Source organism: Siphateles boraxobius, unplaced genomic scaffold (genome assembly GCF_051911475.1).
Source record: "Siphateles boraxobius isolate OS27281-9 unplaced genomic scaffold, OSU_SipBor_1 55, whole genome shotgun sequence".
Lineage (NCBI taxonomy): Eukaryota > Metazoa > Chordata > Actinopteri > Cypriniformes > Leuciscidae > Siphateles > Siphateles boraxobius.
The window spans coordinates 5,645,133-5,668,301 of NW_027509181.1; the positions used below are offsets into that span (position 1 = coordinate 5,645,133).

At 36.2% G+C, this 23,169-nt stretch overlaps 2 protein-coding genes across 4 annotated transcripts in view; one reads left to right on the top strand and one right to left on the bottom strand.

Annotated features, from left to right (window-relative positions):
• Positions 1-2,932, bottom strand: part of waplb (WAPL cohesin release factor b) — an 81,224-nt gene extending 78,292 nt beyond the window's left edge. Inside the window, exons 1-2 of one of the 2 annotated variants that reach the window (XM_077205904.1) lie at positions 2,652-2,932; positions 291-778 (exon numbers count right to left, since the gene is read on the bottom strand). In XM_077205904.1, the coding sequence (XP_077062019.1) occupies positions 291-756 (466 nt within the window). In that variant the 5' untranslated portion in view covers positions 757-778; positions 2,652-2,932. The remainder of the gene's footprint in view (positions 1-290; positions 779-2,651) is intronic. The other variant, XM_077205905.1, reaches the window with a different exon arrangement.
• A 565-nt stretch (positions 2,933-3,497) lies between these two features.
• On the top strand, positions 3,498-22,780 carry btbd16 (BTB (POZ) domain containing 16). 2 transcript variants are annotated; one of them, XM_077205780.1, is made up of 18 exons: positions 3,576-3,769; positions 3,868-3,921; positions 4,973-5,021; positions 5,119-5,272; positions 7,882-7,987; positions 8,402-8,490; positions 10,907-11,035; positions 11,882-12,007; positions 12,200-12,311; positions 12,943-13,012; positions 13,186-13,316; positions 14,164-14,283; positions 14,521-14,606; positions 16,236-16,318; positions 16,501-16,575; positions 16,780-16,881; positions 17,815-18,003; positions 18,586-22,780. In XM_077205780.1, the coding sequence occupies exons 1-18, from the start codon at positions 3,711-3,713 to the stop codon at positions 18,649-18,651; spliced, it is 1,800 nt and encodes a 599-aa protein (XP_077061895.1). In that variant the 5' UTR covers positions 3,576-3,710; the 3' UTR covers positions 18,652-22,780. The 2 variants fall into 2 exon arrangements, with proteins under 2 accessions (XP_077061896.1, XP_077061895.1); XM_077205781.1 differs by lacking the exon at positions 3,868-3,921 and having other exon boundaries at positions 3,498-3,769.
• Positions 22,781-23,169: the final 389 nt, after the last annotated feature.

Consider the following 23,169-nt stretch of genomic DNA (forward strand, 5'->3'; position numbering starts at 1 on the left):
AGTCAAACGTAGTAATGTTTAGATAAAGTCTTGTTCAGTAAATTAAAGTAGTTTGTCAAATGTTTCAGGCAAGTAAACAACCACAAAAAAAAAATCTAGGGCAGGTCTATACAATATGGTAAGTGCGTGCTTCCCGTTGAGATAAAGGGGTCAAACACCTGTACAGCACTGTCAGTACACATAACAACTGATTAACACAGGAACACTTGGACAAATCAGATATAATTTGAACATTAAAACAATTCCAAAGGATTTTAGGGGGGAAACAATTCTCCATGAACAAAACATACCTGTAGTGGAGGTATTAAAAAATTTCCCAGGGTCCTCTGGCACTTTGTGAGCACTTCTCTCACTGCTGAAAGTGAAAGGGGCCCTACTGGGGGCCACGGCCTCCACGCTGGCAGGCTGGTTAACCCTACTGTTGGGCTCCAGCGTCAGACTGGCCTGGGAGCCCCCTGTGGACGTCATTTTGGGTTTAGACTGGGCTACGCTACGAGATGTAACCGGCTTGGATTCGTCGTCACTGTCGAATCCGAATGGATCCTCGGAGCCATCACCTTCTGAGACCTTGGTCCTCTTGGTCTGATCGGTCACCTCAGTCTTTAAACCAGGCCTCTTTGCTGCCACCTTGGCTTTGTAAGTCGTCTCACCCCATTTGGTGCTGAGAGTGGCCCTTTTATTGGACAACACCTCGTCAAACTTGGAGGTCCCATCTCCTCTTCTTCGGCTGTATGTTTTTCCAAATCTAGACGTCATTGTGGCATCCGTCTCATATTCCCTGTAAACGACAATAAACTGTTTCATGAATAACTCACTGGCTGTTTTGCAATCAAATGCTGACTATTAACAATTTGCCTCACGATTCATCTGTTCATAATGAATAAAATCAGCATTATTCTGCATTCTTCATGTCTGAACCTAAAAGATCTTGGGGCTACTTATTATAAAACAGATAACTCGTAAACTCATTCAAACAAGACAACTACTTGGACTTCTGTGCTGATAAAACGTAGGAATCAGAATAATTTCTATACACGTCTCACAAAGTAATAATAAAGTTCAAAAGTAACTTTGTGTCCAACATAAGAAAAACAATCTGATGCAATAGGCCTAAAATCTGAGAAGTGTAAGCTTTGATAAACACAACAGCTAATAAAAAGCAGTGCAAGTTCCAAGATCCTAACTTATATAACAGTTAGGCCTGTCACGATTATTGAATTATTGTCTGATTATGGTTATTTGATCCAATCATAATTATGTGAGATAATCGCAACAATTGTGCACTGTAGTATACATTTCTAATCACATTTTGCCAAAGGAAAAAAAAACTGTTCTCAAGTACAAAGACAGTCAGGTCTTTATACGAAATTAAGGTTTGTGGGTTTAATCAATTAGCCTACATTATATTATTATAATTAATTATATAAATGATCACAGCATTAAACTTAATACTATGGGCCTGTTATAATAATTTTATCCTAATATATTATTTACTACTGTACTCCAAGTAAAAATATAAAATTACACTAACATAAAACAGAATTAAATTGTTAATCACACTATTTGTATGAATTAATCATCAGCAGAAAAATTCATGATCGTGTCATTCCTACTAACAGCTCTAAAAATAACCAAACCATTGATTTTAGACAAGCCAAGGCTGTAAAACTGTATTCCTTTAACTAAATGCCATGGCACAATATGGCAATAATAAAGTACCATGGTATTACGATCTTCATAATTTGAGTCCGCCATTGGATTGCAATCGACTAAGCAACCCCAACAATATTTAACAAAAATTATGCTATAATACCTTTCGATATTTTGGCAAACACTATGACTTTACATACACAAAAGCATCACAAATAACTAAATAAATAGGTTTAAAAGTCACCTTTTGCTCTACATAAGAAAAACGAATCTGGTGCAATGTGCTCAAAAAGTGAGAAGTGTAATCTTAAATTTCCTAACAACTAATAAAAGGCAGAGCAACATTGTGGCTAAAATAGCACTAAAAATAACCAAAAACTACCATGAATTTTAGAGTTCAATTCCATGAACTAGCCTACTAAGTAAATGGCATGGCACATCAATATGGCAATCATTCAGTACCATGATATTACCATCATATTAACTTATAGCCCGCCATTGGGTTGCAACCTAGCTATTGCCAGAACTGGACAACGTCAAAAATATTAAACATAATTTATACTAGAAATATATTCGACATTATTGCAAGCGCAGCGAATTTCCCTCAATAATCAGTAATAAACTAAAAAAGCTAAAAGCTAGTAGAGGGATAACACGCTAATTCTATTTATTGTACCTGCTGTCTTCTGTTTGTCTGTCATTTTAGCAACTTTCTTTCCTTCGCTAAGCAAGTAATACATTAACGCAAAGGTTTCCCTCGGATTAAAACGAAAGAGGATCTAAAAACTAGCACAGTTGATAAAAACAACATATCATGCTAACAGCTAAATAGCTAGCAAGAGAATTAGCATGAAGCTAGCAGGCTAATAAGGCAATACTATGAAATACACTTATTTTCCAGCATTAAAACTCATTTAATACTAAGTTACAATGCATATTTAGAATGTACAGAAGAAGTGAGCCCACAGCAGGACCAAATGAAGTTAAATAACGTTACTCGCCAGGTTGGTGAAGAGAGTGAATCCGGGCCTTTGAGTTCCACTAATACTATAAACAAACACTAAATACTGACACGCACTGCCTCGCGACCTCCGCCGACACAGTTATGCGAGTAACTTATATGAGATAAGAGTTTCGCTATAACTAAGTATAAAAATTCACAGGATTTCTATTTGAGTTTTCCTCATGTATTTCAACCTCAATTGTTTCGGCTCTGAAACACCAACGGCCTCCATTCGCGTTCCCCCTCCTTCACGTTTTTGCGTCACGACAATCGCGTCGCGGCACAAGCGTATCTATATTGACCAATCACAGGCCGCGCTATGCATACGTCAGAGGATTTTCGAGGCGTGTGATTGGCTAGAGTCTTGAACTTGAACGCGATGGTCGTCACGTACTTCTTTTCATTGAATTATGGGGATTGTAGGCACTTGTCGGGTTTATGTTGAGGAATTTAATAAAATAATATTGGCATATATATATATATATATATATATATATATATATATATATATATATATATATATATATATATATACACATCCAAGTAGGTTATTTTCAACTATAGAATATTCGGTTAGTACAATAACCAGTGCTTAAACTGAATGGAAGAATAAGCCAGTTTAGGATTGTCAGCATTTTGGGGCAAAAGTGAATGCAGCAAGCATGTTTTTATTAGTCTATGCAGCATTTTGTTTCATGTGTTTGTTTTGGTAAGGAATATGTTAATTTGTGTCATCTGACACAAACAGGTCAAGTGACCCACATGTATCCTAGCAACAAAACCTGTAAACAAAAAGAATAAATTATATACCACAAACTCTACAGCTAAAGTCTCGATGTCCCTCATCTTCATCCATCTGCAAAGTTACAGTCTGTTTGTTTGTTTGTTTTTTTTGTTTTTTTAGCGGCTTTTAGTGTTTATTCATGATGTACAGTGAGAAAGAAACACCTCACTCATTAACGTTACACCTCTTTAGTTTTAAACGTCTTTAATGTTTGGGAACGTGATGTGGAATGTCAGTCAGGACAAGTGAAAGCATTTTTTGGATTTAAACAAAATGCACATCCAGTGGACTACTTTATCTGCCAGGAATATGCCACCCAGACCTCACACAAGGTGGGTTAATGCACAAGAAGTGTCATGTAGAATTACTAGAATCACTTAATATAAGGTCCTAACTTTTTAAAAGTGTAAATTACAATCTTCCACTGCAGAGGTTTTCATTCTTTTAGATGCCATGGACCCCCAAATATGATCAGTCTCATAAGGTACCCCATCCTAAATAGTTTCTACTTTAGTTCTGTACTGTTATTTATTTATAGCAGTTTTATTTATAAAAAAATTATATTATTAATATGCATAATATGTAATTTGGAAAATATTTAGTTTGTATTACATTACATTATACTCACTATGGTATGGCATTAAATAAATCTATGCTGTTAGATTTATTTATTTTATTTATTTTTACACTGTCTGAATCGTTCCCTATCCCCTATATTATAGGTGATAGGGAACGATCCTATATAGCGCATTATGTGCCATTCACCATGTAGAAAATAGTAAATGTGTGAATAAGTGACCGATTTTGGCTGCAGCTTTAGCGTCTAATTATAATGTAGGGGGCTGGATGCTTCAGATTATAGAGAGCGTTTCATTGTAAATCTGATGAGAAGCTGAAGTGCAGCGTGATGTCATTAAAATCATTGCTCCAATTGGCGCAAGTGAGAGACTGTCGTGAATGTCTTGAATGCTTATTTCTTCTAAATTCGAATTGTCATTGTTTTAGAGCACACTAGCTTATAGATAACATTAAGGCTAAAATATTCCTACTAAAAGCCCAAAAAACTTTCATTTTGATCTCATGGGGAGTTCAAAGACAACAAAACAAAAGTAAAGTGGCAGCCCATCATGGACGACTGCTGCAGATAAACTTGATAAAACTACAACTTAAAGTCCAGGCCTGGTCCTCTCTCGACTTCAACTGTCGTCACTTCTCTTTTTATCATTCCAGAGCTCCTCCGTGGGACTCAGCTCATTAACACAAGTTCCACAAGTTCCCTCCTTACTTGCCACAATCTTATTTATTTAATATTTCACTTTTGTTTTTTTGTAAACTTTTCCATAGACCCACAGGCAATCCCTTGTGGCCCCCAGACCTCAGTTTGAAAACCCCTGCTCAACTGTATGCTATATTAGACACCAATATACTGTCCCTAATTGATTTCTCAAATCAACGTTTATTGGTTTTTTGCACTTCACAGATATAAAGCTAGTTCATTTCAAATGGCTACCCATTCATTTATTTTTTATTTTCAGGTCGGTGCTTATAACCTCCCACATTTCACATCAAAACTCTACAAGAAGTGTAAGTTTGAATCGAATTCATGACTCTGGACCAAATATATTTATTTGTCTTTGAAACTTTTAGCACATCACGTACTGTTATTCTATGATTCTAACAGGTGTCAGCTCGCTCACTAGGTCAACGCACACAAGCTGGCCACACTAACCGCTGGCAGCTGCCTGGTGCCTTAGGCAGTGACCTATTGGGACAGGCGCAGGTTCAGAGAGCAGAGGAGTTCGGCAATAAATCGTCAGACAGAAAAAAGAATTCAGGTGAGATGTGCAATTAGCCTAAAAATGCAACCGAATTACATGTTTTGGATCAGGAATATTAAAACTCAGATATAAGTATTACGGAAATATTGTCTTGAACAATACATTATTCCATATAAATACATTTAATACCATATGAAACATTTTATCTAAATAAAATAATAAATATAATGCAAAAATAGAATGACCATAACCCAGTACATGTCAAAACATCTTAACAATAAAAAAACATAACAAAATACAAAATATCTTGTGAAATATTTTGTTATCAAATACCTAAATACAAAACATACAGTCCTTTTGCACTTTTTTCACTTTCACTAATTTCAATTTGCAATGACCAGATGTGACAGTTCTTAATAAATGCATGAAGAGACATGTTTCACTAACATTTCACAACCACAATGCGTTACAGTATTGTCTTCATTTCAACACTATATCCGATTTAGCAAGCACTTAGCAAGATAGATCAAATGTATCTATTATTCATGATGAAACATTCATAATGAAACATTTCTTGTTCTGTAAGAGTGTATATCAAGGAGCACCACTCCATTTAATGTGATGGGTTTTACCCATAATGCCACAGTGCGTCTTCAGCACTGACATTTGCCAGAATCCTGGGTTTACCAGGGGGATACGAGTGCCACTCTATGCCAACCCGCCAACCTGGTGTCACAAACCTGGCATTATTTTAAAGATAGGCACCTGTAGGGTTTTGGCTCAGGAGTGGTATAAGAGGAATTGGCAGTTACACACTTAAACGGCCTTTACAAAACCCCCCTTTTTATTTAAAAGAAATAGGAAAGACAGCATGGCTTTTGATTCCTGTGCCAGGCTTCTGTGAGTCTGTTTAATTCAAAATAATCAGAATATTGCGGTTACAATATTGAGTTGGACATGCTGAGAGGCGTCTGCTTGAATCGAATGCTTCTTCTGACTGGAGTTTTCACATCCGAGACACTGAATATGCAGATATTAAAAGACACTCTCCACAAATAACAAACTGGTGTCCTAGTGTTTCTTAAAGCCATGAAGGCACAAACCTGTGTGTGTGTGTGTGTGTGTGTGTGTGTGTGTGTGTGTGTGTGTGTGTGTGTGTGTGTGTGTGTGTGTGTGTGTGTGTGTGTGTGTGTGTGTGTGTGTGTGTGTGTGTGTGTGTGTGTGTGTGTGTGTGTGTGTGTGTGTGTTTAGAACTATTAAAGAGTTAGTGCACCCAAAAATGAAAATTCTGTCATAATTCACTCAGCCTTGTTGTTCCAAACCTGTAAGACTTTCGTTCATCTTCGGAACACAAATGAAGATCTTTTTGATGAAATCTTATAGCTTTCTGTCCTCCCATTGACAGTCCACACAACTACCACTTTGTCGCTTCAAAAAGTTCATAAATAGATCGTAAAACTAATCCATATGAATTGAGCTGTTTAGTCCACATTTTCTGAAGAGACTCGTTAGCTTTATGAACAGATTTGATTTAGGCTTTTATTCACATTTAAACATTGATCAGCGAACATAAACGGAAGCTCAGCCAAACCTGCTTGACGCGCGAGAGCAAACCTCACTGGTTCTTGCGGAACCTCAAACGTGCTGTGTAACACAAGAATGAACTTCATTGGTTCTTGCACATCAAGCGAACATTTCCGTTTACCACAATTGAGGTGTGCATTGATGAATAAAAGCTTAAATTCAGTCAAGTGTTATTTATATTTTTATTTATATTTTTGGGTGAACTATTCTTTTAAATATGTTAATTAAATATTTTAATAAAAAAATTAAATTAAATTTTTTAAACACTGTCTTGTTTCAAACCTTTATGACTTTCTTTCTTCTGTGGGACACAAAAGAAGATATTTGGAATAAAATTGGTAATCAAACATTTTTGATGACCATTGACTTCTATTTCACAAAATTACTTCTCAAAATATCTTCCTTTATGTTCCACAGAAGAAAGTCATACAGGTTTGAAACAAAATTAGGGTGATTAAATGATGATTTTCATTTTTGAATGAACTATTCCTTTTAGCTATTATCTTGTTACACCATCCCAGATGGCCATTGATAGGGGATTTCTTCTTTTTTTTCTTTTTTTTTTTTTCCAATACTTTGTCCTTTCTCTATTTAAAAATGTCCAACAAATGGTTACAGATATACAAAAATGTAAAACTGAAACTAACAAGATCTATTGTTCAGAAAAACAAACAATTACTAACTATTTACTACCTTTTATTATAACAGGGTTGCAAAGATTGCATGCAAAATTAAAAAAAAAATCATAATATAGATTAATTAGTATTAATGATAAGTGCGAAAGTATTCATAACATTATTTAAACATATACGGTAGTACATTTATGATTTAAAAAGATAAGAACTGCCCAAACAAACAGTGATTGCTGGAGTGATGAAACAAAGCATAATTAAAAGGGTTATTCTTATTTTTGTAATTTGAATTCATTTTTCATTATTTTCTCTCATTTTCATTAATGCACGCAGCCATCTGTCACAGACATATGTTTGCTCAAAGCTCAAATATCTGGATCACTTCATCCTATTCTTAAACACACACACACACACACTCAGATTTTCTCTCACTATGTGTTTATGTTGCAGCTGCCCCCATGGCACTCCACTGGCACGAGACTGCCACTAGCTGCCCACATTCCCCTTTGCCACGTCTCGTTCACCCGCTCTCGGCCAGCCGACGTGCCCGACTCTGGTATGTTGCCAGGGGCAAGTGGACTTCCATGACAACTGTTTAGCGGGAGAGAGAGACGGGCAGGCGAGGAGAGAGGGGGACAGTTTATCTCACTCCGGGGATAGATCTGTGGGAAATCTGCCAAGCCACATGCTATCATTATGGAGCAGGTTGGATAGCACATTAGAAAATGACAACTTTTAATTTGGTGGGCCTTTGAACACAAAGACTATCAGGAGGGGCCGCAGAACACTTGGCACTGAAGCACTGTGGGATGAGAGGGGATTAAAGTGAGAAAGTGTGTGTGTGTGTGTGTGTGTGTGTGTGTGTGTGTGTGTGTGTGTGTGTGTGTGTGTGTGTGTGTGTGTGTGTGTGTGTGTGTGTGTGTGTGTGTGTGTGTGTACATATAATGTCTCTCTTTACCTTTATATACAGCGAAGATGTCACATGGTCTTCAAAGCTGGACACTCCAGATGAACGATTTGATATTTTGTCTCGCAGAGTGGCCCATAACGCTAAACCAGGTATGACGTATTGGAAATCTAATTAGAGGCGTTTGCTAAGTCAGAAATCATTATTGCTATTCCTCAAATTAAAGGTTTAAGGGACCGTTCATCCAAAAATGAAATTCTCCCATCATTTACTCACCCTCATGCCAGCCCAATGTATATGACTTTCTTTCTTCAGATAAACCCAAATGAAGATTTTTAGGAAAATAATCCATAGTCCATATAATGCCTCTGGTTGGCTGACACTTGTTTGACACTTGAAAACCACACACAGCTATCATAATGGTAAAAAGAATTGATGTATAGTTGAAAAAAAATAAGTTTTTTTTTTAATACACCTATCATTTTGCGTCAGAAGTCTAATGGATTACGGTCACGATCACTGTGTGATCACTTTATCTGCCGAAAGAAAGTTGTGTATTTCGGGGATGGCATAAGGGTGAGTAAATGAGAGAATTTTGAACTATACCTTTAAGGATTTGAACAACCATGTTATACAGGAAAAAATGATGCCTCAAATTATGTGATTTGTGAATAAAAGGGGAATTGTTGTATTTCTAAGTCATCTGATTAAAATGACTGAATAAATCCTACAGATTTACATTGGAGCGTGGACCAGTGTAATATCTAGAGACCAGAATGTGATACAGGGTGGATAGGTGGTCTCCTATAATTTAGGATAGTAAGCCAATACCTAGAACACATAGGTAAACCACATACAGTACACTGCGTCCGAAAGCTTAGGCTGCTGGCTTGTTGCCTTACTTGCCCTATCAGGCAATAGCAGCATTTGTGCAAGAAGGGGTGAATGTGATTTCACCAAGAACAACATGTTCCTGGATCAACATCATTGTTGATCTTGGAACAACATTCGATCAACCAATCAGATTTGAGGGACACGTTTACAGTTTATGTCAAGTTTAGGCTTAGCCTACAAACAAGCAAGAGAATTGCTAACAACACACTGAATTCAATCCAGACTAAAAAAGTCTGCATGGTGCAAAGTGTGCAAAGTGCATGTGAATTAAAAGCTAGACAAGCACGAGCAGACGTTTCAGCACATTGCGTTTTTAAGTGCATTATTCTTTTATTTCTATGCACCAGAAGCAAAATATTTTTTTACCTATTTGGAGCACAACAATATGTTCATGTTTAGACGTACTGGGGTTTGCTGCTTCTATATCAGTGTTATTCCCTGCTAGTCACATTATTATTTTCATCTTCATTTAGGGATAACTTAAAGGTGGGGTATGTGATTTGGAAAACGACCGGCAGATTTTGAAAATACACAATTCAAATGTTCCTACCTTCTTTCCTCCAACGCTGGCCCTGACTCCACCCATTCGAAGAACTTTGACGCGCAATCATGCACGAGCGAAAACTCAGATGCGCGAGAGATTGTAATGATGATTTACGACTAATCATGGAACCGGCTTTACTGACGAGATGCGCATGGGTCACGAGCTTTGAGTATGAGCACGAAGGGGGTCACGCGCGCTGGGGGGGAGGGGGGTGTGGTACAACCGTTTGATTGACGAACTTTACTGTCCAATGATTCCAGGTGGTCTTGGAAATGATTGGCTGGAGTTTTTCGAGTCCTGCCCGTTCCACAGATGATTAAATTGCTTAATTTTCATTTCAGTGCTTCTAACTCAGTGGCTGGAAGTGGGTTAGGAATAGGATTTCAAGTTATTTTGAAAAAATGGACAAAAAAGAGAATCACATACCCCACCTTTAAGGTTAGGGTTAGGGTTAGGGTTAGGGTTAGGTTTATGGTTATGGTTAGGATAAAAAATTTTGGACATCAAACATGTCGATCCAGGAACTTGGCAAAATCAGGACGATTTCGGACAGAATTTTGAATTCTGAGGCAGCATAACAGTTTATTGATCTACAACAAAATAGAGAGAGCTTTTTACTAAGCAAATATTTACTACAATACTAATTTCTCACTAGAAATTACATCAAAAGTCATGGAAAAAAGTAAAGGAATCAAATGCACAGGATAGTGAGACACTGTATATTGGCAGAGAACGATACATCTATGCTGCCTTCAAAAATCAATCAGATGAAGGCATCTCATTCTCAGTAGACAGGATGTGACATGATCATCGAATTCTGACATAATATAGTGCCTTTCTACCTCCACATTTTTTAGCTTTTAGACACAACCATAGTGACTCCCTGGCAATAACCAACCCGAGGGGCCATAGAGACTTGAGCTGTTTTGATTTATAGCAATGCCATAGCAACCACCTACAATTTTCTAGCACAGTTACAGGGGACAAAATGCACTCACATTTCGTTCAGAAAATGTTCAAATCTATTTTCATTTATTTATTCCTAACTGTCATTATTCTATTCATATTTTTGCAGAATGATATAAGATGATGATATACTATATATCTGTCCTTTTTGTACATGTTCATAGATGCAGTACTGGAATGTCTGGGGGTCAGATGGAAGCTGCACTGCTCCGTCCTGAGTAGTTCAGACACGTTATTTGAGTTGTATACCAACAGCAAGAGACAGCAGGATGTTGAGCTACAGGAGAGAGCAGGTATGGTGCTGTATAGTATAGCTCCCGGATCAATGCATTTAAAAAATAAAAAATACAAATTTGGGGTGTGTTCAGGGGTTTGTTTTTGTTTGAGGTTTTTTGTATTTTTTTTTTGTATTTGTTTTGGGGGTTTTGTTTTTTTGTATTTGTTTTGGGGTTTTTGTTTTTTTGTATTTGTTTTGGGGTTTTTGTTTTTTCTATTTGTTTTGGGGGTTTTGTTTTTTTGTATTTGTTTTGGGGGTTTAGTTTTTTGTATTTTTTTGGGGGGTTTTGTTTTTTTGTATTTGTTTTGGGGTTTTTGTTTTTTATGTATTTGTTTTGGGGGTTTTGTTTTTGTTTTGGGGTTGGGGGGTTTTGTCTTGGTGTTTTTTTTGTGTGTTTTTTTTTTTGTTTTGTCATTTTGTTTCGTTTCGATAGTAAGCCTATCATAACCTTAAAGCATAATTAGTCAACAATGTGCAATTTCAGCAATCACATTTGCCTGAACACGTAACCATAGCATCAGTGTGCTGCCTGAACACTCTCAGTTAGGGGTACATATATCACACACTAAATCTAAAAAATTACCTTAAAAGATTCCCTAGAAATAGTTGACACCACCCAAAATGCATTATATAATGAGCACGTGCTTGGGAGAGAGCTGTTTATTTACAAAATATTTCATTAAAATCATAACTTTGAAACAGTGAACCATTATGGTGTAATAAATAATGCAAAAGAGAAGATCACATTATAGTGACCAGTGTTCTCCTTTTGATCATAATAAATAGCCTGGTTAAATAGACATATTGAAAAACAGTTAAAGAGAGAAATTCAGGCCGTCCATTTTGTGCTTTGATATTGCAGTCATTGGCAGTCACAGCAGAGTTAGTAGTTCTGCATCTGAGAGAGGACTTGTCTACAGGAAGTGGCTTCTCAGAGGTCCTTTGACTCTCCGGCTGCCTGTCAAAGATGCCTCCATCAATAAAGAGGGTAAGCGCTAAAAAGGCATCATATTTATTATATTATAGCGGTAAATGACAAGCTGTGTCATCATCTCTTGTTGACTTGCTGTCACATGAGTTTCTGATCTAAGTGTACTCTCAGAGATGTTGACTGATGAGGGGGCACACAGTGACAGTTAAGGAATAAAACAGTTATGTAAGAATCTCTCTTGTGTTCCAGCGTTGTCTTTCGCCCTGCGTACGCTGTATGACCCTGAGGAACTCCCTGATGAGTGGGGAGAGGCCGTACTCTCCACTGCTGCATTACTGGGAATGTCAAACCTTTTCCAGAAGTGAGTATTAACCTCTTCCTCTTCAAATCTGTCCTTGAACTGGCAGATTCATTCGGTCTGGTACATGACTTCCAGTATACAAGCTACTGTCGTGTGTGTGTGTGTGTGTGTGTGTGTGTGTGTGGGTGTGTTTGTGTGTGTGTGTGTGTGTGTGTGTGTGTGTGTGTGTGTGTGTGTGTGTGTGTGTGTGTGTGTGTGTGTGTGTGTGTGTGTGTGTGTGTGTGTGTGTGTGTGTGTGTGTGTGCGTGTGCGTGCGTGTGTGTGTGTAATAAACGCTAATCCAGAAGTCCATAATGCCACACCCTGGTCTCTAGAGAAGTTTGTTTTGTCCAGTTTTTGATTAATTCATATCCAGGATGTTGGGTGGAACTGGATGTGAATTTTGACCCTACAGACAGTCACTGAAAATATTTTTCATATAAGATCAACTATGTTCCACCCAGCCGAGTTTAAACTACAGCATTCATTGCATCACAGTCCATGTCTCCCATGGGTGCGTCAATTTGTAATTATGCAAATCAAATTTTATACAGTCACGAATATTTACATGTTTAGTTTTGGAATTAATACACATTTTTGCGTGGTATTTCGAATATTATATAATTTTGAGGCTGATGCATATGATAAACAGGTGTCTTATAGAGATGTTGGCACATATCTCGTCTTCGACTGTGTGCAGCTTTCATCAAGTGTCCTGCGAGGTAACTATTATTATTATTATTATTTTTGTTGTTGTTATAAAACTATAATGAAATGTATCCTATTACTATTACATCCTATTCTATTGTTCTTTAAATGACCAATAGGGGGAGCTCTGTATTCAGCTCTGTATTTAGTGTATAAAAGTCTATTAACCTCTTTCTGTGTTTTTCAGTTTAAAGAGACTTTTCTCCAGAGAGCATGTGAGCGCTGGTTGGAGCTGTTCCTAGTGACCGAACTCTCTTTCCACATAAAACTCAAAGATTTGCCTTTTGACCTCATGCTGAAGACCCTGCGTTGTCCAAGGTCTCATACTTTTTCTCGACCTTTTTAAGAGTATCACTGACAATTCTCATCGGGAAACGCTTGCATCATGATCTTGCTTGATTGCATTACTTTTGCATAAAGAATATGAAGCATATTTTTATAGGACCGTTAGGATTTTTGGTAACACTTTACAATAAGGTTCAGTAGTTAACATTAGTTAGCTATATTAGTTAGCATGAAATAATAACGAAATGCACTTATACAGCATTTATTCATCTTTGTTAATGTAAATTTCAACATTTACTAATACTTTATTAAAATCTTGTTAACATTAGTTAATGCACTGTGAACTAACATGAACAAACAATGAACAGCTTTATTTTTATTAACTAACGTTAACAAAGATTTACAAATACACTAACAATTTTATTGCTCATGGTTAGTTCATGTTAGTTAATATATTAACTAATGTTAACTAATGAACTTTATTGTAAAGTGTTACCACATGCCTTTTGCGTTGTGACTTTCATCCCAAGCCTTATTACTACAATGCATCAGGATATTTTACTTTATTTTGAGTTTGTTTAGAATCCTTTTTATCTCAGGAATAATTTGCATTAGATTCTCAGTCATGAAAAGTCATACATTTATCATGAAAATAGTCACTCTGCAAAACAAAGGTCGTAAAATAGACTTTTTTTTCCCTTTATGTAAATTTTTCTAATGATTATTTGGGTGACGTATGTCCTGGCCATTCTTTGCAAGTTTTTAAAGCACTTTTCTGAGCTTGAAATAAACTTCTGCATAGATAATGACTATTTAAAACGCATCAGAAATGAGCAGATGGAGTGAATCAGCAGGAAACTAATAAGGTCTCTGTGTCTAGACTGTTTGCATCTAATGAATATGAGGTCTTGAGAGCAGTGCTGTACTGGCTGTACCTGAAGTTAAACCCCCTCCGAGAGACCCTACCTGCCCATAGCACCATCATCCACTTCTTCTCCAGGTACATAACCTCCATCAAACCATTTACAGCTATCAGCAACAACAATGCACATGGTCCATTAGTATAATTCCAGTCAGTAAAAACCCCATTTACAGAGGACATTACAATAATTCGATGACTTCAATTGTTCAGCAAACAATACATTCTTTTTTAAATGACCTTGATACTGCTTAGCTAGTTTCATGCACATATGCTGTTTTTAATGACATCCCTCCATCATGTATCCATCTGTTTCAGGGAAACGGCTGTTTTCTTAGAACAGCCTCAGGGTCAAAAATACATCACTGTCTTTCAAGCTCTTCGTATGCATGGCATTACTGAATGTAAGTTTTGGATGCTTCATGAATACCCATTTTTTACAAGCTCACAAACTAAAACCATCTACAACATTAAAATGAGCCTCAAAGCCAAGCGTACACCTTTGATTTTTCACCAAATCTCCTAATACTGTTGCTCCCCATCGTTAGCTTAAATGAAAACATACAGTTTGGCAGAATAATGAGTATATCTGACAAACAGTGTGTTCCAGCTACAGGCTCACGTCATGGACACAATCAGAACTACATCCACTGGACATCCAACACACACCCAGCATGTGATATGACCCATCCCTACCCAACAGACATGACAACACAATCAGCTATTCTGAAAACGCCTCACAAACACAGTCATGTTACTGATGTGTGCCATTTTGTTGATCTTAAGTGATAAGTTTATCCAAAAAGGAACATTTTGATATCATGTGCTCACCATCATTTCTTACTCCACTTTTTCTGTGGAACACAAAAGAAGATACTTTGAGATATATTTTTGGGCCATAAATTCCAATCAGATGGGTTCTACAGTAGCTGTATTTACATGCAACCAAATAATCTGTTAGTAATCATACGGACTGAAAAGACTGAAAGCCAGCTGAACTCGATTTAAATGGAATTTCATTCGGAGTGGAAGGGGTAGGCCTGAAATAAGAATCAATCCGATCAATAAGAAAGAATTAAGCACGTTACCGCTTGACTGTTTTCTCAATCGGATCCCAAAAGTTTGGGTTCATATAAACAGAACTTTCAAAATGTAAAACTGGATTGGATTAATTCCGACCGACTGATGAAAATGAGTTAATGTAAACATAGCTAATGTTGTTTTGAACCCTTATTGATTTTCACTGTACGGATGAAAAAACAATAATTTAAGAACACTGTAAACACTTCTTCAAAATATATTATTTTGTGTTGCATAGAGAGAAAGTCAGAATAAACTTTTTGGGGGGTGAACTATCCCTTTATAATCAAATGCTCTGTGGCCCTTTCATAACATTGTTGAGTGGCAAGACATGTCAAATTGAAAAAAAAAAAGATGGGGAAACCTGTTTGGAAATAATTATTAGCGGTGTTTGCTCATAAGAAGGATTATGGATCTGAAGAAAATCTTAAAGGTGGCAAGAAATGAAAGTTGCAATTGTATTTTCTTCCCTATTATTACATATATCTGAGTGAAATGCTTCTCGAATAAGAAAAAAAATGTTGGACGGGACTTGATTATGTCCATCAGGAATTGATTGGATCGTTGAAACGTTGTGGTTTAATATTGGTATAGATCTCATGTGAGTGACAGGTTGTCCCGCTCTCACACAGTAAACACAAAGAGAAGAGATGTCGCTCCAAGATTTTGAGGGCACACGAATTTATAAAATAATATGCACTGATTTCACTGCATTAATGCATTTATAATAATAATATTCCATTTAAAAAACTGTTTCACATTTGAGGAACAAGTGTGTAATTTTTGTTGTAGAATAAAACAAGAAGGACTTGTCAATTAACCGCAAACAATACTTAGGAAAGTAGCTTGTTACTGGAAAAGCTGTGCTGCTTGCACACAACTGATAAAGTATGCTTAAATTACTACCGAAAACTATATTTGAGTTGTGTTGTTTGTGTGTGTTGATGTCTCAGGGCAGCATCTGCAGGAGCTGCAGAACATCAGAGTGCTTCCTGAATCCTGGCTGCTGAGCATCCTGTCAAACCATTATCACTCTGTGAGCATGTGTAGAGACCTCAAAACACAACACCATCCATCACACCAGATGTAGTGCCATACTTAATTCATGACCTGCTTGTTTCAAAGCAGCTTTATATAAGTTGTATTTGACTTTTGAGTACGCAAGTGAAAACTAATTCATTAGCTTCATGGTTCATCTGTATGGTTTTTTTTTCATAGCTTCACAGCGGGGGCGACATGGTCGTGACTGACTTCTCCAAACAAGCCATCCGGTTTGGAATGATGTTTGATAGGGTGCAGTACACGTTCTGACACTTTAACACAGATCTGTTATTTCTAGAGCTCCATGCTTATCTGTCCTTCAGTCACTCGCTGTTTCTGTTGTTACAATATGACGAAAGTCAATCCAATTTTAACCTATTATGTGTTTGTGCTCTTTTACTTGCTTGTAAGCCTGTTTTTTGTGTGTTATGTGTTTTTCACTCTGTCGCCGTACAGGAACAAGAGTGCTGCACTCAAACCATAAGCCTCTGTGGTTTTTACTTTCTTCTCCAAGCTGCTAAATTGGGCGAATCAGATACGTACAACTTCTCCATTGAGGTTAGAGCACTCACAGGTTCATACCCTTGTGAAAAAGGGCACGTGATTGTATTTAATGTACACTTGTACTTCAAGTTTTAAAAGTATATTAAGAAACTGTATTCGGAGATAACTTAATACTAATTAAATAAAAGCCCACTTAAGTACAGTACACATTTCTATGGTACTGTAGCTTGTTTCCGCCACAGAATAAACATTATTAAAGGATAATTTTGACTTTTTATCTCACCAATTGCGAGACATAAACGCAGAATTGCGAGTTATAAAGTCCAACTCTAAGGAAAAAAGACTGACTGTTTCCTCAGAATTGCAAGTTTATATCACACATTGCAACTTTTTTTTCCACAATTCTGAGATAAAAAGTCGCAGTTACCTTTTTATTTTGTGGAAACAAGCTTCCATAATATTTAGTGTATTCTTTTAAAGTATACTTTTTGAGCAATAAATACTCTTTTTAAAAATATTCGAAAGTGTAATTATTTTTAACAGGGGGACATTATACCTTATGTCTTAAGTATCCACCAGATGGCACTTTCAGATGGAGCTATCAATGTATTTAACTGCTGGTGTTAATTTTAATTTGTAAATATAAAGATACAGTTTACCCAGAATACTGCCATCATTCATGCACCTTTATGATGTTTCAAAGCTGAATTATTCGCTAAAGAAGAAATTTAGAATGGCTTAGCTGTTCTATAGGCTAAAAAACAAAAACAACAATGAGGTCTGGGCCAATAAAAAAGGCCCAAAAGAAGCCCATACAATACACAATTTAAGTCATTGCTGCTTTGATCATTGTAGTAAACCTGCCTTTGTGGCTTGACACATCATATTTGAATGTATGCATGCATAAACTATTTTGAACTAGCGTGAACTATTCCTTTAAGAGATATTGCATCTTCTCTCACCCTCACTATCTTTCTCTCTGTGTAGAGGTTAAGACACTGGGATCCTGCTGTATCCCAGTCTTCCATAGTGAGCCGTCCATACTGTATGAGGCCAGATCGATCGGTTTGCTATCGCATCACAGTGCAAAGCTTCGCCAACGGCAAGTGGCAAGAGTACAGCAGTGGACCTGTCAATCAAGAGTTCGGCTTATGCAAACGCCGCAGTAGAAGCAAGGTACCAACACACAAACACACGGAAACAAAACAATGAAAACTAGAGACACTGCGATGATTGGACTGACTGAGGATAATCTGAGGCCCGTCGCATGAAGCCAGTTTCAGTTAGTTTGAGATTAGTTTGAGCATTAGTTTCTATGTTAACTCTAAACCTACTCTAAAACTCAGAGTTTGTTCAACTAGCTTTATGCAACAGGCCTCTTAACACTACCAGTTTAAACAATTATTGCTAAATAACGGTTTATATATATATATATATATATATATATATATATATATATAAACTAAATGAAAAAAAGCTTAAAATAAATGTTTATTTTTTTCCCAAGTAGTTATTTTTATTTCGAAAAAGTTTTTATGTTATTAGTTAGCTATAATTGCCCTGATAGTGATATAAATAATAATAATGTTTTGTAGTCTTAACATTATTTAATCATTACTGAATTAATCATCTTTTCAAAAAGAAAATCTGTATATCAGAAAAATATGTTGGTCAATCTGTACAGAAAACAATACACTTTATGACAGATGCGTCGTTATAACAGAGTTACAATTTTCTAATTTGTCCTTTTTTCAACAGCCGTTTCAGATTGAAGGACTTTTTCCACCCATCCTGGTCACCTTTGCTCTGGCATTCCCATTTTGATGCTGCCTCTGTCTGGGCTTTTTGCTGTTAAATAAAACGAACATCAATCCATTTCGAAGTAAATATATTAATGGATTATGCCTAATGTCAAAATGCTTTTGTATTTTTCATGTTCATGCATGGTGAATGGCTATTTCTAATAACAGCTATACTGCTTATGCTCTAAGAGTCACTAAATTATACATGAGTAATGCACATGCTTGATATGTTTGTTTAATTAGTGATGCTTTATTTAAACAACATTACTAAAAGTAGCACAGAAATGCTTAGGTTTATATAACTTAAAGTTCTTGTGAAGATACCCAGAATTTTTTTAATGTACAATCCATCGTAGGATATGTAGCAAACGTCCACTTGACATGAGCATAACTTGACTTAAAAACCATGAACTAAACTTGAACATGAACAAGACTGACCAACAGCAGAATACAGGCAGAATAAAGATAGACAAAAGACAATGGTAACATGAGGGCTATATATACTAAGGACTAATGACATAACAATACACACCTGAAAGCAATGAACCAATAAGAACATGGGCCGGTTTCACAAAGCTATTTCAGACCGGTCTATAGTGTTAGACAAGTCTAAAATTTGCTCATAGACTAGTCTAATGCAAGTTAGACTGTTTCACAAAAATAAAGACTGACTTAATTAAGACCAAAAATATTAGACACCTTACCCCCAGGCTAACTTAGGTCTAAGACTCTATGTTACCAAGGCAACCAGCAGTAACAAACAGTTACATATCTGTACATATTGATTATAAATTACTAACATTCATGGATTCAATTGACCCAGATAACAATATTCTTTTAAATACAAAAACTGACTGTTTATATTACACTGACAGCGCATATGATAAAACATTTATTCTAGATAAAAGCATTTCTCTGATTCATTTTAACAGTAGGAGCTTACAATCCAACTTTGAAGCCATTCAAGACTACTTGAACCAGTTTAAGTCTCAGTTTAATATTATAGCTATTTCAGAAACATGGTTGAATGATGAAAAAATAAATGAGTTTGATATAAATGGGTTCGAAATGTTTTACACAAACCGGATTAATAAGAGAGGAGGAGGTGTGGCTCTCTATATAGATAAAAATATACACTGTAGTATTGTGGACAATATGTGTTTAGTGGTGGATGATCTATTTGAATGTGTGACTGTAGAATTGGTACTTCCAAAAAATAGAAATATTATTGTAAGCTGCATTTATAGGAGGCCGGGATCAGATTTGACAATATTCAGGGAATGGATTGAAAAAATATTTACTACTAATAATAAAAAACATATTATATGTGGGGATTTTAATATTAATTTGTTAAACACCCATATACACAAAAGTACAGATGAGTTTCTTGATACCATGTTTTCGTTGGGCTTGTACCCACTGATCACCAGACCCACCAGAATAACATCACATAGTGCCACACTGATAGATAACATATTTTGTAATATTTTGGACAATAATATAACAGGTGGTTTGTTAGTGAATGATGTTAGTGATCACTTACCAGTGTTCATGGTATATGATCTTAACTGTACATTATCTAAAACTGTACAAAGTGAATATTACCGTAGAGTCATAACTGACCAATTAATTACAGCACTGAAAAACGAGTTGGCAAGCCAAAACTGGGAATCCATTTATCAATTGTCCGATGTAAATGCAGCATTCAATACTTTTCTTGATATTTTTATTACACTTTATAATAAACACTGTCCCATCAAAAAATGCACAATAAGAAAACATATAAAAACACCCTGGATAACAAAAGGGCTTGCGAACTCGTGTAAAAAGAAAAATTTTCTATATAGGCAATTTTTTAGGTATAGAACTAGTGAAACTGAACAGAAGTATAAAACATATAAAAATAAATTAACTAGCATATTGAGAACAAGTAGGAGAGAATATTATACTAATTTATTGATCAATAAGAAATATGATATTAAAGCAATTTGGAAAGTGTTGAACACCGTTATTGGCCGTGGTTCCAGCAGCTCATGTTATCCGGAGTATTTTGTGGAAAATGACACAATCATACGAGACAAAACAATGATCGCGGATAGATTTAATTATTTTTTTGTCAATGTTGGACCTGATCTGGCGCATAAAATTCCATTCACTAATGAACAGATTAAGGGACTAATTGATATAAATTCTAATACCATGTTCCTCACTCCAACCGATGAGAGGGAGGTTATGAAAGTAATCAGGGACTGCAAGAATAAAATATCCCAAGACATATATAATATCGATATGAGAATTGTTCGTAATGTTGCAGAAGAAATTATAAATCCATTCACATATATCTGTAACTTATCCTTTCAATTTGGTCATTTTCCATCGCAAATGAAAACTGCTAAAGTCATACCAATTTTAAAGTTGGGGGATAAACATTACTTTAATAACTATCGGCCTGTTTCCCTCCTGCCACAGTTTTCCAAAATTTTAGAAAAATTATTTGACAAAAGACTTCGAAGCTTCATTGATAAACACCAATTACTATCCGATTGTCAATATGGGTTTAGGGAAAATAGAAGTACTTAACATGCATTAATTGACTTATTGGAAGAAATTACAGATGGTATTGAAAGAAATAAATTTGTTTTGGGGATCTTTATAGATCTCCAAAAGGCATTTGATACCATTGATCACCAGATTTTAATAAAAAAGATGGAGGACTATGGCATAAGGGGAATAGCAAAAAAATGGTTAGAGAGCTATCTAGGCGAGAGGAGACAGATTGTTGAGATTGATCAATATAAATCAGGGTTTCTGGATATAACGTGTGGAGTGCCGCAGGGGTCAATACTGGGACCTACACTATTCCTAATGTATATTAATGAATTATGTAAAATAACAACGAAAATGAAATTTATCCTTTTTGCTGATGATACCAATATTATTTGTGCTGATGACAATTTGGAGCAACTTTTAGCCTCGGTAACTGTGGAATTGGTAAAGTTAAAAACCTGGTTTAATATTAATAAGCTGTCTTTGAATTTGAAAAAGACAAAAATTATGCTGTTTAGTAATCGTAAATGTAATATACCTGTTAAAATTGTTATTGACGATACACTAATAGAAAAGGTACAACAAAATACATTTTTGGGCGTTATAATAGATGAGAAGATCTCTTGGAAACCCCATATCAGCTACCTGAGGACAAAAGTGGCTAAATGTGTTGGAATGATGAAAAGATCATGTCATTTACTGAACACTAAAGCTCGACTTCTACTGTACCATTCATTTATTATGCCTTATTTATATTATTGTGTTGAAATTTGGGGGAACTGTTACAAAACTCACTTACAGCCCTTGATCACTCTGCAGAAAAAGGCCATTAGGATTGTCTCTGGTGTTCATTATAGACATCATTCCAATCCATTGTTTGTAGAGCTGGAAGAGCTTAAATTGCAGGACGTGGTGAATCTTAAAACTGTTCAAATTATGTTTAGGGCATCTCAAAATTCTTTGCCTCCCAATGTTCAAAATTTATTTTGTGATAGAGATGCTCATCATAGTTACACATTAAGAGGCAATAAAAATAAACATTTGCCCAAGTTTAGAACCACTCTAAAATCTATGTGTATTTCAGTGCGAGGAGTGAAGCTCTGGAATGATTTGGTGGATGAATTAAAAACCTGTCCTAATATAATTCATTTTAAATATTTGTTTAAAAACAATGTTATAAGGAAATATGTAGAGGACAGAGAATGATGCCTTCAGCATGAAGCTAGTGGTGAGAGGGTGTAGAGGCAGAGAGTCTTTGGGCCAGTGTCTTTTGTAAGGGTGTGTGGTGTGTCTGCGTTGTTTTGTTTTGTTTGTCTTATACCAATTGTATAGTAACAATTATTATTCTGTATGTACTGTACAGGAATACTTTTGCTCTTGAATAATTTTGTTTGTATATTGTTTTTGTATGGCATTTTGTGTTGAATGTGAGGGCGGGGTTTGGAATCATATAAGCATTTGCTTCATCCACCTCCTTTTCAAACCATGCACTTGTATAATTTGTCTGTTATGTAGCCTGTTATGTTGATTTGTGAGAAAACTTGAATGCAGGTTTGAAATAAACATTTGAAATTGAAAAAAAATACCAAACAGCCAAAAGAAAAGGGAAAATGTCTCATAATTTATGGTTTGCTGACGACGTTATGGAGAGAGCTATGAGAAGGGAAAGGGTTTTTTAGGATATTTCCTCTTAAATATTTCTTTTTTGGCATCTTGTACCATGTTTTTGTATATTTTCTGTACGTCTTTAACGCTCTGCTCAACGGTCGGATTAACGCTGTTGTGGAGCAGGACGAGGCCGAGGGACATGAGAGAACGGCGCGAGGCCGGTGGCGTGAGTGATAATGAACGTCACCTGTGAGACGCAACGGGCTCGCATTTTCACGGAGGAGCTGAAGCATAAAAGGAGGAGCAACGCTGAAAATCGAAACCGGTGCGTCTCACCGGCCTCGCGCCGCTCTCACAGCTGTTAACTGTCGTAGCAATATTTTTC